The 14,974-nt window shown below is 50.2% G+C and overlaps 1 protein-coding gene across 1 annotated transcript in view; it reads right to left on the bottom strand.

Moving 5' to 3' along the window:
- Positions 1 to 7,375: 7,375 nt before the first annotated feature.
- Dipk1c (divergent protein kinase domain 1C) overlaps positions 7,376 to 14,974 on the bottom strand; it is a 21,136-nt gene continuing 13,537 nt past the window's right edge. The window contains exons 4-5 of the mRNA XM_055598744.1: positions 10,344 to 10,508; positions 7,376 to 7,683 (exon numbers count right to left, since the gene is read on the bottom strand). Coding sequence (XP_055454719.1) covers positions 7,474 to 7,683; positions 10,344 to 10,508 — 375 coding nt within the window. The 3' untranslated portion in view covers positions 7,376 to 7,473. The remainder of the gene's footprint in view (positions 7,684 to 10,343; positions 10,509 to 14,974) is intronic.

The raw sequence follows: 14,974 nt of genomic DNA, 5'->3' as shown, positions 1-14,974 counted from the left end.
GGGAGAGAAAGAGACACAGTGGGTCTGGCTTGGGCTTTTGAAACCCCAAAGCCTACCCCCAGTGACATAACTCCTCCAACAAGGACACACCTCCTCCAGCAAGGACACACCTCCAACAAGGACACACCTCCTCCTCCTAGGGCACACCTCCTCCAGCAAGGCACACCTCCTAATCCTTCCAGATGGTTCCTAGGCTGGGTATGCACAGATATGAGCCTATGAAGAGCCACAGGGTGACTGCTGGAAGGAGAGCTGCTCCCAGGACACTGTCCACTTCTCCCATTGACAGCCACCAGGAGAAGTCCACCTTTTGGTACCTATGCAGTCACCTGGTGAGTAGGAGAGGGCTGGGTTGTTTCTTTGTGTCTGGAAGAACTAAGACTTGGAGAAGAATTACCCTACCAACGAATCCAGCAAATGTTGCAAGAGAGAACGAGCCACGCTCACAATTCGGCAGAAGGCATGTTTACAATAAGCAGGGACACTGATCAAAAGCGCCAATTTTAAAAATGGTTTAGCTTTCCCAAATTATATAACCTCTTATTATGCTGTTCACTCTGGTTTCATCTCTGTCTTCAAAGAAATGTCAGGACACTGGACAGGATGAAAGGAGCAGTGATTAAAGAGAAGAAAATGGCACCACAGGAAGGCTCAGAATGTTGGAAGGGCCTGAAGGAAACCTGTATTCCTGTATGTTCTCTCAAAGCTGATCTCAACAAAGGCAAACGTGCTTTCAAAAGGGGGAGCTGTGCCTAGCAGAGTATTCAGGTCTTCTCTGATGACCTGAACAGAGTCCCCACAGATGGCTGCTCAGGGTCAAACAGGAGAAAACAGGGGACTCTGAGATCCTGCCAGCACAGCCTAAGGGTCAGATGGAAACACCAGGTCCTCAGCAATGCAAGCAGAGACATGCAGCAAGAGGAAGGGCCAAGGTGCCTGAAGGAGCCCTGCACTGTTTAGGAGCTGTGATGTTAAGTATGATGACCTAGATGTTCTAGAATTCTGCATGAGCTAGAACCTTATAACAGTGCCCAACATTTTGATGCAACGTTGTCATGTAAATATTCACATTCAAGAACCAAGCAATACTGTTACAAAAACAAAACACTTATGATTTACATTGACCCTGGTCCTGCTCCCTGTGCTTTTCAAAAGGTGTGTCTTCTACTCTAACAGATTTCTGAGGCCGAGCTTCCTTAGAGATGCTACAGAAGAGCTGGCAAGATGGCTCAGCTGGTAACGTCACTTGCTAACATGACTGTCCTAAGGAGTAGTTGAAGGAAAAAAAAATTTTTTCCCTTCTTTGTAAGTCCTGGCTGTCCGGAAACTATGTCTGTAGACCAGGCTGGCCTCAAATTCAGAGTTCTGCCTTCCCCTGCCTCCTGAGTGCTGGGATAAGGTGGCCAAATGTGAAGGGTTTTATTATAGATCTGTTGTAGAAGAAGAGAACAGCCAGAGACATATGGAGTAGTACAGAGCAGAACGTCAGAGACTGAATACAGCAGCACAGCAGGCCTAGCCAGGAGAGAAGCAGCTGCAGGCAGAGGCAGCCAGGGGCAGTGGGTAGAGAGAACTGAAGACAGAGAGGGCAAGAGAAGACAAAGACCTGTGAATGGTGGAGGTAGCAGGGTTGAAAGGAGAATGGAAGCCCTGGGGAGAGATGCTTCTGAGCTAAAGGAAGTTTAGTCTTGGGAGCCACTGGTCTGCCAGCTTGCTTTGATATTTAGATCTCAGCGGAAAGACTGCTTTCACCTTGGCCTTCACCTTGACAGAGAGGGAAGGAGGTATTGCCAAATTCCTTAAGAGCTTGTTCCAAATTCCTTAAAAGCTTGTCTGTGTGACCTTGGACCATAATTGCTTTATTGAATTAGTTTTAGAAAAGGACTATATCCGATGTAGGGAGGTAGTTTTTGAAAAGAAGTTGGGGTTTCCAAGAACCTTTTCTTTTTGTATTGATGTGACTTGTTTTTGCCTTACCAATAAAAAAATAAATCCTGGAATAAACCCATGCTGCTTCAATCATATTGACAGACCTCTCAAGCCATCCCATGTGTAGTGTGATTTGTTTTAATTATTTTAAATCCTCACTCCCCACTCAGGTACTGTTCTTCTCTGCCAGCGGGCTCCAGCAGTTTAGGGTCTGGAAGAAGGTAAGAAGAGCTGAGAGGAGTCAGGATGCCAGCATGGACTCAGAAACATGGAGCGGGTACTTGTGAGACTGAGGGAGCCTGGAGGCCAGCATGCGCTTTGATATTCTAGTAGAAGCCACAGATTTCTATTGTCCCTTCTGCCAGTGATAAGGGAAATGGCTCCTTTGGTAGAGAGGAACCGCTTCACAAGTTCCTGAGGATGCTGCCTTTGTTTCACTGCCAGAATCTATGGAAATGTAATTTCCTTTGGACCTAACACTACCAAGCCTGCCCTCCTGCCTATAATCCCTGGAACCATGGTGGGAGGACAGAACTGACAAGTTCTTTTCTGATACGGCAAGTGAACACCACATGTGGGCTATCACACACACACACACACACACACACACACACACACACGTGTGCACAGGCATATACATGTAAAATAAAATTTAAAGTGCATGTACATGATCCTTTAAAAATATTTTCTTTCTTTTTGTTTTATGTGTGGCGTGTGCCTGCATGTATGTGTTGCCCCATGTAGTTTCCAATGAACATGGGGGCTAGAACAGAGCATCACGTTGAAAAGAACAAGTTAAATTTATAGGTTTCTTTATGAATTCTATACCCCATATTAAACTAAGTTCCCCCAGTACTTTTCCAGAAAGCAGAAGGAGAAAGGAGAAGCGGGCGAATTGAGACAAGGCCCACCCTGTTGCAAAGGAATGCCAAAGGTCTCCACCCCGCTGCAGAAGAATGTCCAGAAATGCAGTAGAGATAGAGTTGCCTGGCAACTGGTCCAGATGTCCTGGGCAGACTGACTGGACTTGGGCACCTAAAATGAACCAATCATTTTAAATGTCAACCACCCTATAGGCCTTCACCCAATCCTAAACTGCCAAGCACACACACACACACACACACACACACACACACATACACACACACCCCAGCTTCCTGCGCTTTTTCCTTTAAAAACCCCAGGCTTTTGTCTCTTGGTGCTGTTCCTCCATGGTTTGGAGGGCAGCCCCATCATGAGATGGCTTGAATAAACCTCTTTTGTTTGCATCAATTCAGTCTCCGAGTTCCCTTAATCTGTCTCACCAGAAGTTAGGCTCTTGCTGGGCCTAACAGCGTCCCTCGGAACTGGAGTTACAGGTGGTTATGAGCTGCCATGTGGGTAGACTTAACCCAGGTCCTCTGCAGGAGCAACCGGTACTCTTAACTACTGAGCTGTCTCTCCAGATCTTATAAGATGCAAGTTGTCTTATTTCTGGGTGTGAAATCAATGAAGCAAATAAACAACAAACTCATAGTGAGAGACCTTTCAGGAGAAATACCTCAATCCCACTTTCACACTGTTGCAGAGTAGTTTGTGGTCTGGATGAGTTTCTGCCTCAGGAGTGAGTTCTCATGGGTTCCTGGGATCAAAACCTGTGGGCAGGTTTGGCAACATGTGCCTTCACCAGCTGAGCCATCCTGCCAGCTCTTCTGTTCTAATGATGCTAAGCCTCAGCACTTGTTAGAGTAAAAGACACACCCCTGAGCAGGTCAGGGAGCAGGACCAAGGCGACTGTCAGCTGTTAAGTGTCTTCCAGGTGGACCTCAGATCCGAAGGGTGGGACAATTATTTGGAAGCATGTTCACTTACCCAAAATTGCAGATCAGACAAGCAAGGCAAGGATGCAGACAGCCCTCTATTACATCTTTTCAAAACTGAGCCATCAAAGCTGCCTTTGATGCTCAGATCTGGAATGTCCCCCAATGCTCAGGTGCTAAAGGCTTGATTATCAGGTAGGAAGAACAGACAGTGCCAGCAGCAGGTGGGAACCATCAGGGAGAAACCTCTGAGTGCTTGCCCTTGACAGACATGAGATCCTTTCTCCTCTCCTTCTCCCTGTCTATGCATCCCTCCCTCCCGATCCCCAGGCCTCCTGTAGCTTTCCTGTATGACAGCCAGCTCAGAGAAGGAGGACAGCTAGGAGGAGGAGGACACCTAGAAGGAGGAGGAGGACACTAGGAGGAGGAGGACACCTAGGAGGAAGAAGACAGCTAGGAGGAGGACAGCTAGCAGGAGGACAGCTAAGAGGAGGACAGCTAGGAGGAGGACAGCTAAGAAAAGGACAGCTAGGAGGAGGACAGCTCGGAGGAGGAGGAGCACAGCTAGGAGGCCAGCCCACACACTGTTGGCGCCTCCGTTTATGTGAGTTGAGAGCTCAGCAATGTCAGCAGTGTTTGTGCTTTCATGATCACGTGACCCCACTCAATGACCAGCTCAGGGATCCAGGAATCATTGTGTCGCTTGTGCAAGAGAACCGGAAGCCTGTGGGTAGGTGTCAGCCATACATCAACAGGCTGCACATCCTTTTATCAAAAGGTCATGATAGCGCTAACCAGGATAATCTCTGAAAACTGGCCTGTGACCGGAAGGCTCAGAGCAAGACAAGCCAATTCTGGCAGGGGAGACACATGGTCATGAAAGCGGTTTTTCCAGGGCGAGGCTTATCCATTACACTCTGCATGTGCGTTTTCCGAGATTTTCCCAGATACAGAAAACTCCATAATCTGTGGTAGAGGGGACTGTGCTCACGCTCACCCCTGGTTAAAAAAACACAAACCCAGTTTTAATGAGGTTTTTGGGTGGGTTGTTTTTGGGTGTGTTTGTTTTGGGTTTTGGTTTTTGGGTTTTTTTTTGTTTGTTTGTGTTTTTTATAGGGTCTTTTTGCTTGTTTGTTTGATTGGTTAAGTTTTTTGTTATTTTTGTTTGTTTGGGGTTTGTTGTTATTGCTGGTGGTGGTGGTTGGTTTATAGCAACAGGATTTCTCTGTGTAGCCTTGGCTGTACTGGAATTGCTTTGTAGCTTTGTAGACTAGACCAGACTGGCCTCGAACTCACAGAAATCCGCCTGCCTCTGCCTCCCTGAGTGGGATTACAGGCACACCCTGCTGCGCCCGAGTAAGGTAAAGACCGTGTTTTGTGTGTGGTGAGTGTAACTGAGACAGCGTTTCTCCTCATGAGTACAGTTGCTCAGCTGTGTTAGCACAACCACTCTCGCTTGTCCCGTTAGAAGTGTTAAGTATGAGTCAGGTGTGGCAGCACACACCTTTAGTCCCAGCACTCAGGAGGAGACAGAGTGAGTTCCAGGACCGCTGGGGCCACAGAGAAACCCTGTCTTGGAAAAATCAAATTTAAATATGGCCCTGGGTTCGTAGCTCAGTGACATGGTGCTGGCCTAGCTTGCCCAAGGCTGTTTACCCAACCCCAAGCCTCCCAAAACAAAACAAACAAAAGCGGAAACACTGATAATGCCATATTTGTTTATTATATAAAAGGCAGTGTTCTGAAAAGTTTAAACAAATAAACAAACAAAAGAATTTCACCACACTTTAAGAACCACTGCCTTAAAAGGAGTCTTCAGTCAGGGAGTGTGTGGTGTGTAAATGGGTAGCCAAAAACCAGCAGAAAGGGATGCTACCGTGCCGGGTGATTACATATTGCACATGTATTTCCGTTTGGAGTTAAATGAGAACTACTAGCAGCTGCAGCCGTCTGGGGCCACTAGAAAGGCCTGCCACCTGACTCCCAGGGCAGAGGCAGAGCAGTGGTCACAAGCATCAAGGCCCCCAGGGGAAGCCCGGAGCGCCTCTCTGCCGTCCAGGCTGTCTCACACCATCTTCCTCCTGTGACTCTTCCACTGCTGTGGAACAGGCCCAGGAGAGGCAGCTGCCTCAGCCTGGAAAGCGGGAGCCCCGCTCTGCAGGCCACGGGGCATTACCAGCTGTGACGCCCTGCCAGCCCAGACCTGGGCACCTGCTTGGCGACTGGCTGACTTCTGCCGAGTGACCCACACGGGCTCCCGTCGAGGAGCAGAACCGGAAAGCAGGCCTTCGGGTGCAGCACAGAGAGCACTCTTTAAGAAAGCCCGCTTTGCCTGGCAAACTGCTGGGGCTGGGATGAGGGGGTGGGAAAGGCAGGGGACCTGCCCCTCCAAAAAGCCTTGAGGTCTGAGTGTCAGGGCTGGTGTGCCCTCCGACTGTCGTCTGTCCTCTCGTGCCACTGCCCGAAGCTCCCAGGAGCACACCCGGGGGTCAGAGGGTGGGTGCTGTGGGCGGGGAACGTGGCTCGTGAAGAGAAAGGTGAGGTGTCCGTCGTTCCCTACACTCCTCAGACCTCAACCTTTGTCTTTCCCTCCCTGTAAGCCTCTGGCTCACCTTCCACACCCTCAAGGCATCACATCGTTCTCGAGTGCCCTGACTGGTGCGGTGTGGGCGCACTGAGCTCTGGCGGAAGGACGGTGGCCGAGTGTCCGCCTGCTGGTCCCAGCCTCCTCCGCCGGAGCCCTGCAGAGCCTGCCTAGCCCTGTGCAAGTCTGCGGGCCACCTTCGCCGGGAGACCACAGGGAGCCCACGGCGCCCGTGTGGCCTGTGCCCACAGTGCCACAGTGCGGCACACACGAGCTGCTCCCCGGAGGTCCGAAGTCAGAGCCCACCAGCTCTCCGCTTACACCGTCCCTGTGGTTGAGACGCCGCACCCTGCAGACACGCGGTGCCACGCAGAAGGAACAGCGTGCTCGGCGAAGCGCTCCATGAAATCCCACAACATGCAAAGCACTAGAGGCTGCTGCTCCACACTCCCCGGGAGGAAAATCACACTTCCGCCGGCTACGCAAGCGTCCGGGGCGCACTCACGGAACAGCCACCGCGCCACACAGCCTCCACCCTGACAGGCACACGCAACCTCGGCATTCACACGTGAGTGCACCCTGGGTATGCTCACAGACTCACAGGCGCGATGACGGGTTCATGCGAGCGAGCACACACACACACACACACACACACACACACACACACACACACGCATTCAGGAACACCCTAATTCCGAGAATCTGTGCAACCCCACCATGTACATACACAAGCCCACGCGAATTTACAAACACACCATACTCATGTATATACAATACACATCCGTATACACAAATGCGCTCACACGCCTGTGGGCATACACCCACGCACACACTGATCTGGGAGCATCTCCTCTGTGCGCCCACACTCATCCTTCCGCTCGCTAACGGCTCTCGGGGAAACGCAGTGGCCCCCATCTCTGCTGACAAGGTGTGTGTGTGCTCTTCGGGGACTCCACCCTGGCACGTCCACAAGTCAAGTGAAGAGTACCGGGACAGCGGAGAGCACGAACACGGCCGAAGGGGAGCAGGGCAGGGCCAGTCACAGCCGCAGGTGGGAGGCCAGGTGCACGCTGCTTCCTACGCCAGAAGTGGAAGCTCCCGTGCATGGCTCGGGCAGAAGAACTGGCCTGAGGGTCGCTGCTGTCCCCTCGAGGACCACGGCTACTCGGCCGCCTCCTGCAGCTCCCTGAGGGCGGCCTGCAGCAGCCACCGCAGCCTGGGGAGCACTTGGGGCGACGGCCGGGACCCCCCGGAGCTGCCCCCGGGGCGCGCACACTCCTCCGTGGCCTGCTGCAGCTGCAGCCGGAGCTGGGGGGACACTTCGGGGCTCCCGGGGGAGAACCAGTGCCGGAATATCTTCTCACAGATGACCTGAGGGGAAGGCGACAGGTCAGTGCTGCGAAGCAGGGCACCCTCGGCTGCACCAGCACTGGGAGCAGCACAGGCCCGAGGAGCTGTTCCCAGGCACTCACACAGCGTTTGCTCCCCGGCTTCAGGTCCCCAGGCTCATGAGCACTTCCCGGGAGTGCCCAGACAACAGCTCCCGCCTGGCTTTCCTCAGGCCTTCTGTTAGCCTCACTCACCAAACTCCCTCATCGGCAAGGAGCACCTTTCACCTCCATCTCCGCTACTTGCAAAGATAATACTTTAAAAGAATACTTCTTTTGACTAGAGATTACCAGTTTCCTATGCAAAAATGTAAATGTCTAGGAGGATGTACCCTGCCTGGCTTGTTCCTCTCTAGCAGAGGCACAGGCAGGAGCTGGTGAGGAACAAGCCCAGCACAGGCTCTGCTTGAGGCCATGGCTCCGCCAAATGCTCTTGGAGACAGCAGCGGACTTCATCAGGTAATGATTCCACCTTAACGGTGCCTCAAAGGCCTGTGTGCCGAAGGCCTAGCAAGCCACCTAACGGTGCTGTGAGGACACGGTGGGGGCATTAAGACCTGGGAGTGAGCCAGGGCTTTGGCGTGTGCCTTGCAAGGGAGGCAGGGATGGAGTCTTTTCCTCTCTGGCCTTGCTTCCCTGCCACCATGCAGTAAACAGCTCTTCTTCGCCGCGTGCCCCAGCCAGGAAGCTACGCCCCGTCTCTCCCCAAAAGGAGCCAGCTGACCACAGACCGAAACCTCTGCAATCATGACCCAAGGGAAATTTTCTTCACTTAAGCTGTTTGTATCAGGCATCTTGTCACAGCGACGGAAGCCAACTAGTATGAGTGCATCTGTCTTTATCTAGTAAAGGTGAACTCATACTACAAAGCTGGCTTACAACCTGACCTTTTTCATTTAGTGCATTATACTACATCACAAACAAAGCTCGTGTTCCCTTCTGGAGCTGTATTCAAGGTCAGTAAAGAGTCAGGCACAGGGATGAGTGTGTCCACATCCGCTGCAAAGCCAGAACGTCACATCACTCTAAGGAAACATTCACCTAACTCCCTAGAGCATCACCTGTTAATTAATAGCATTTTAAGGACTAGTCCCAACTGGCAAAAGCATATCATTGTTGAGTGTTAGTTAGCATAATTTTAATTATGTCTCTAAGTGACGAGATGAGATAATTTCCTAAATTCTTCAGCCTTTTGGATTTTGTCATCTGTGTCTCACTACACCTGTTCTACCAGTTTTCTTTGGTTCAAGGTTCCACCGGCTTTTCAGTGAATCTGTAAGAGCCGTGTGTGTGTGTGTGTGTGTGTGTGTGTGTGTGTGTGTGTGTGGTCAGAGGACAGCTTGCAGGAGTCAGTTCTCTCTACCATGTGAATTCCAGGAATCAAAACCAAGACGTTGGGCCTGGCAAGTGACTTTACCCACAGAGCCATTTTTGCCAGTTCTTGGTTTCTCTGAAAGCAGAGACTTGTCGATGACATCAGAGATGGTAGGGTCTGGGTGAAAACCATCTTGTCTGCATGGCTCAAGGGCTGGGGAATCACAGATCTATCCAGGGGTAGCTCCACACAGAAGGGGCTGAGATGGCACCCCGAAAGCCCATGTCACGGATGGGCCTTCTTGAAGTGGAGATACCTGACGACCCTGGCACTCAACCCGAAGTCTGTGTAGATGCTGTACTGACAGCCTGGCTTTTGCCTTGCCTGGGTGAGCTCCACCAGCTTGACAGCTCTGTTGCCGGGCTCTCCTTCAGGGTAGGAAAGCCCCAGGTGTGCCTTCTTGCGCACCTGCTTAATCTGCTGTGCTTCAGCTCAGGACTCCCATCAGCCCCGAGGTTTAAAGCTCCTTGGGAGGATAGACTAGGGGCAGCTGTAGGTGGGGAGGGGCTGGAGACAGAATTAGAGTCTCTAGGGCACGGGGACAGGAGAGAGAGTGACCGTGGCAGGTGGCAGTGAGCTAAGCAGCGTGGGCATCCTCCAGGCTGCCCTCGCTGGCTGGGCACCTGGGGGCCCATGGTCACACCCACCAGCCTGGAAGGATCAGGTGAGGTTGGTAAGGATGGTGATGTGGAAGAAAAGGAATGGGAGAGAAACTCAGCCTGGGATTGGAGTCTCCCTACCTGCCAATGCGCTGGGGCTGATGAGCCAGAGGCCAGTCCTGCTCATCTCCTCAGGCCTGACCTCCAGGACCCACACCTTCATCCTCCCTGTGAGCCCCTGCCGCCGGCCCTGCCTATGATGGCCAACCTCCCCTGCTGGCCCCTCTCTCAGGACCGCCTTGCTCTCTCGGTGGGCTCCTGTGTACTCAGCCTCAGTGGACCCAACTCTGGCTTGCATCCTTTCTCCCTGTGTGAGAACTGACGGGGAGGCCAGAAGAATGACTCTGCTTAGGTGTGAGGCAGTTTGGCTGAGAACAAGCCTCTCCACGGATCACCGGGGCTGATCAGCTGGCTAGGCGAGTGCCTCCTGCTCAATTCCCCAGGGAGAAGGACGTGCATCCTGCAGCCACGGGGGGCATGGAGTAGCTGCAGGCCCCTGCTTGGCCCCCCAAACAAGCTCTCCAGCAGCCTCAAGAGGAGCTGCAGGGGAGAGAGCAGCCTCGTGCGCCGTGCTGCCACCTGCAGCCGCCAGCCCCTCACGCTGCTCACCTGCAGGTTGCTGTTGACACGCTGGGCTCCGCACCTGTTCACTCGAAAGTCACACTTGGAGAAACAGTCAAAGAAATTGCAGTCTTCGTCTCCTGTGCAGTTTTGCTCAAGGATTTCCCGCATTTTAGGCTCAAAAAAGGCCATGTCTACGTCGATGGCTACCACCTGAAATCAAAAAAGCACACGGCAATATGGCAGCTTGGGCGGGGATGGAATCACGGCGTGGCCCCTGCAGGGGGCCTGTGGTTCCTTCTGTCCTGGTGTCCATGTGTCACAGTGACTGTGGAGGTGCTGACCACAGGACTGTGACCACAGAGTCCACCTGTCAGGAGGAAATGCCCAGGCCATGACCTTCTTTCCCCAGAGTGTTGTGTACAAGTGCTTCCTTTACACAAGCTGCTACCGTAGATCATCAACTAAAGTTTTACTGTAAAAAAAAAAAAAATCCTTTGATGTCACTAAGTCTAGCCAAGGCTCTGGGACTGTGGCCAACCATATCACTTTCACCTTGGACTGTAAGAGTATATTGTGTACAACAACTTGGAATGAATTTTCTTTCTGCTGTTTTCGAAACCTTTGTTTTTATTTGTGCTATGTGCATGAGTGCGCATGTGTGCCACAAGTGTGCCACAAGTGTGCCACAAGTGTGCCACAAGTGTGCAAGTGCCTGGAGGCTGGAGGAGGAGGCTGGCTCTCCTGCTGCTGCTTACAGCTGGTTGTGAGCCACTGACCTCAGTTCTGGGAACCAACTTCAGGTCCCCCCAGAAGGGCAGCTGGCACCCCTAAACACTGAGCCCCTCCAGCCCCTCCTCCTGTTTCTTCTTTGACCATCTATGATGTTTGTCCACAGAAATAAGCAGTGAAGCTTCTCTAGAGGACACTGATACTTGAGAATAGAATACTGAAGCGTCGTTATGGTAAGACACAGGTGCTGGTGAAATGAACATCCATATGAAGAGGCCTGGGGAAGGGAAGCTTTTAAAGTAAAAAAGCCGAGGAGAGTGCTCAGTCAGAAAAGTGGGTACGAGGGCCAGAGTTCCATCCCCAGAAGTCATGTTATGAAAAAGAGAAAGAAAGAAAGTGTTGTAAGTCCAGAGCTGAGGGAGCAAAACCAAATCGATCCCTTGGGCTTAGTGGCTAACTACCCCAAGCTACTTGATAAGGGTCAGGCTAGCAGGGAATCCTGCCTAAACTGATGATGATGATGGTGGTGGTGGTGGTGGTGACGATGGTGATAGATAACACTGCCTTACACATGTGAACACACACACACAGACAGACAAGAGTAAAGAGAGTAGCATCAGAGCTTTTGAGACAGTAGTCCTTGGTCACGATGATTAACCACAAGCATGGCTTCTATCCAAGGATAGATGAACAGAAGTGGGACAGGCATCCTGTGTCCCTGCAGAAGTGTTTTGTTTGAGGCAGTAGTGACTTCTGTGAGAGCTGTAGATGTGCCAGGTCCACGTGACACTCACTATCAGGCGCAGCTCCGTCCTCCACCTCCGCTAGTCCAGGCCTGTTGTAAGAATTCCATTTGACTCTACTAAGTTCCACACTCCTGCACAGTTCTCAGGGTGAGGATTACAAACGCTGTGAGAGACAGATGATTGAGCCACAAGACTATGGGCAGTCACAGGCTGCTCTGTTTATGACCCATCTGGAATCCATGTCAACTACCCAACCAGATGGGCCACAGGCAAATGACACTGACATTAGGATCAGCATGTATGAGCCCCACCAGAGAGCATCAGCCACTAATTCCATCATCACAGTAAGAACTTGGGGACTGCTGAAATTTCAGATTTATCTTTCTGGCTTCCAACCAAACAGGCTTCAAAACCAGAAGAAGAATAACTTATAAATTATGCAGGTTTTCCTTCACCACCTGGATACAAGAAAAAAAAAAAAAAAAAAAAAAAAAAAAAACCTCAAATCTGCAAGAATCTGGAGTCTGCCCAAGTCCAACAGCTGATAGCTTGGAGATAAGAAGTCATTTCAAAATGTGACATCTTTGATGGAGCTGGCATCTCACAAGCGCTCCAGGCCATTGTGAAATGTCAGCACACACACACACACACACACACACACACACACACACACACCCCGCCCCAAACAAACCCTGTAGCATCTCAGAGAGGGCTCATTGGCTGGTGTCATCCAGCTTCGGAAGGCGTGTTTGCTGACTTCTACTTTTGTTTTCTCCTTTTCACGCAGGGTTGATGCTGAGAGGCGCTTGCCTCTTGGGGATTATTAGTAAAACAGCAGCAGAGACATAAATTATCTTCAGACTTGCAGAACAATGAAAATAAAGCACGGAGAGCCTTTCCCTCTTTCATGATCTTTGCCTAATAATGAACTCGGGCAAGGCAAACTGTTTGTTGTTACCTACTTGTTTCGGGAAGTTAAGTTTTTTGTTTTTTATAATATCTTTATTTAGTCTCTGAAAATTTCATACAGATGCACCATGTCTCTTGATCATATCTACCCCGATTTCTCCCTTTCTACATTCCAACACACAGCCTCTAAAATGTCCTCTTCCCACTTTGTGCCCCCTCCTTTTGTTGCTATTTTGGGGGAAGTAGTGGGGACTGGGAGGGGGCATCACAAAGGCCCAGTAAGCGTAAGCTTTCTACAGTGAGCCACCCCTCTGTCCTCATTAAAGCGGCTGGGCGGGCTTTTCTTGTTTTGTGTTGTTTCGTTTTGTTGTTGTTTGTTTTTGGAGACAGGGTTTCTCTGTTTTAGCCCTTGCTGTCCTGGAACTTATTCGGTAGTCCAGGCTGGCCTCGAACTCACAGACATCCCTCTGCCTCTGCCTCCCAAGTGCTAGGAGTAAAGGTGTTAGCCACTATTGCACAGCAAAAGTGAGTGTTTTGATGTCTTTTTTTTTTTTTCCTTTTGAAATGCTGAGGATAGAGCCGGGCTGTGTGCATGTCAGGTAGGACTCTACTGCTGAGCTATATCCCAAGCCTACACATTCTCCCCATCTTTGCTGTCTCGTTATTTGGTCAAAACTAATTAGTGACAAGAAGTAATCTTGTCACTTGTCTTGGTTAAAAACACTAAAAGCTAATAAGAACTGGAGCTGGAGAGGTGGCAGTTAATCATTGTTGCTCTTTCAGAGCACCCAGGTTTGATTCTTAGCACCCACATAGTGGCTCACAACCAATCATAACTCTATCTCCAGGGAACCTGATGCTCCCTCTGGCCTCTGTGGACACCAGGCGCACTCATGGCTCACAGACATACGTGCAGACAAAACACTCATATACATAAAAAATAAAATATCTTAAGCCCAGTGGTAGTGGGCTTTAATCCCAGCCTTCAGGAGGCAGAAGCAGGTAGATCTCTGGGTTCAAAGCCAACCTGGTCTACAGAGTTCCAGAACAGCCAGAGCTACACGAAAAATCCTGTCTTAAACTTCCAAAAAAGATTTTAAGTGACACATAGACATACATCACGCAAAACAGCAATACACATAAAATATTGAAATCATTTTTAATTTTTTAAATTAAAAGAGCTATGCTAACAAACCTTTACTCTCTTCATGGTTTATCGTTAGGGTGAGGACCATTCTCTCGCTAATTCCCAGCACTCTCACCAGCCTCTGTGCCCCTCCTCAGCCCCTTCTGTGACACTGTTCTGCTCATCTCCCTGTGAGAGATTTATTTTTTAATTTATGCTATGTAGCCTAGAATGAATTGCTGCTCCTGTATGCCTAAAATAAGAACAGCAACAAAGCAAACAGGAAAACCTTCCTGATATTTCTCAGCATTGGGAGAATCACAGAATTCATCCTACACAAAATGAGGTAAGCAGCGGCCTCCGCTTCAACCTCATCTGGCACCAGAGGGACTCAGAGGGTCGTCACTGCTTTTGACCCTCTCCTCTCCATTCACTGAGTTGTTCCTGGTCCTCCTGTACTTTCTCTCTCTCTCTCTCTCTCTCTCTCTCAAAGCATCTCAGCTGCTTGAAAGGTGCGCTTGTGTAGTTTGGGGTCGCTTCCTTTCATGGCTGTTTAGTAAGTAATGCATAAACCCTGAAGGCCTTCACTGGAAGACTTGAAATCTTCTTGTTCCTCTTCTATAAACCCCTCTCCCAAATCAGGGCAGGGGTCATCCAGGGCTCAAAAACACAGCCCATCTTCAGGAAGCAGGAATGCAGGTTCCCAAACTTGAGCATAGAGCAAAGGCACAGTGAGCATGCCTTGTCTGTTAGTTTGTGTGTTTTTGAGACAAGATCTCACCATGTAGCCCAGGCTGACCTTGAACTCAGCACCCTCCTGCTTGGTCTTTCTGAGTATTGGATTGGATCAGTGTTGGTGCCTTGGCCCTCTCTAGAGTCTCAGGTTCAGTAGGTCTGAGGTGCGGTGTGAGAATTTACAGGGCTGGGCTGGTGAGATGGATGAGCAGGTAAAGGCACTTGTCACCAAACCTGAGGACCTGAATTCAGCCTACATGGCATTAAGGACAAAACTGACTTCCACAAATTGACATTTAACCTCTCTTCATATGCTGTGACATTCATGACATACACATGATAGATAGATAGATAGATAGATAGATAGATAGATAGATAGATAGAGATAGATAGATAGATAGATAGATAGATAGATAGATAGATAGATAGAT

The sequence above is a fragment of the Psammomys obesus genome, unplaced genomic scaffold (genome assembly GCF_907164565.1).
Source record: "Psammomys obesus unplaced genomic scaffold, mPsaObe1.curated_primary_1811, whole genome shotgun sequence".
In the NCBI taxonomy this organism is placed as follows: domain Eukaryota; kingdom Metazoa; phylum Chordata; class Mammalia; order Rodentia; family Muridae; genus Psammomys; species Psammomys obesus.
The sequence above is the reverse complement of the archived record's forward strand: the minus strand, read 5'-3'. Positions and strand labels throughout refer to the sequence as shown.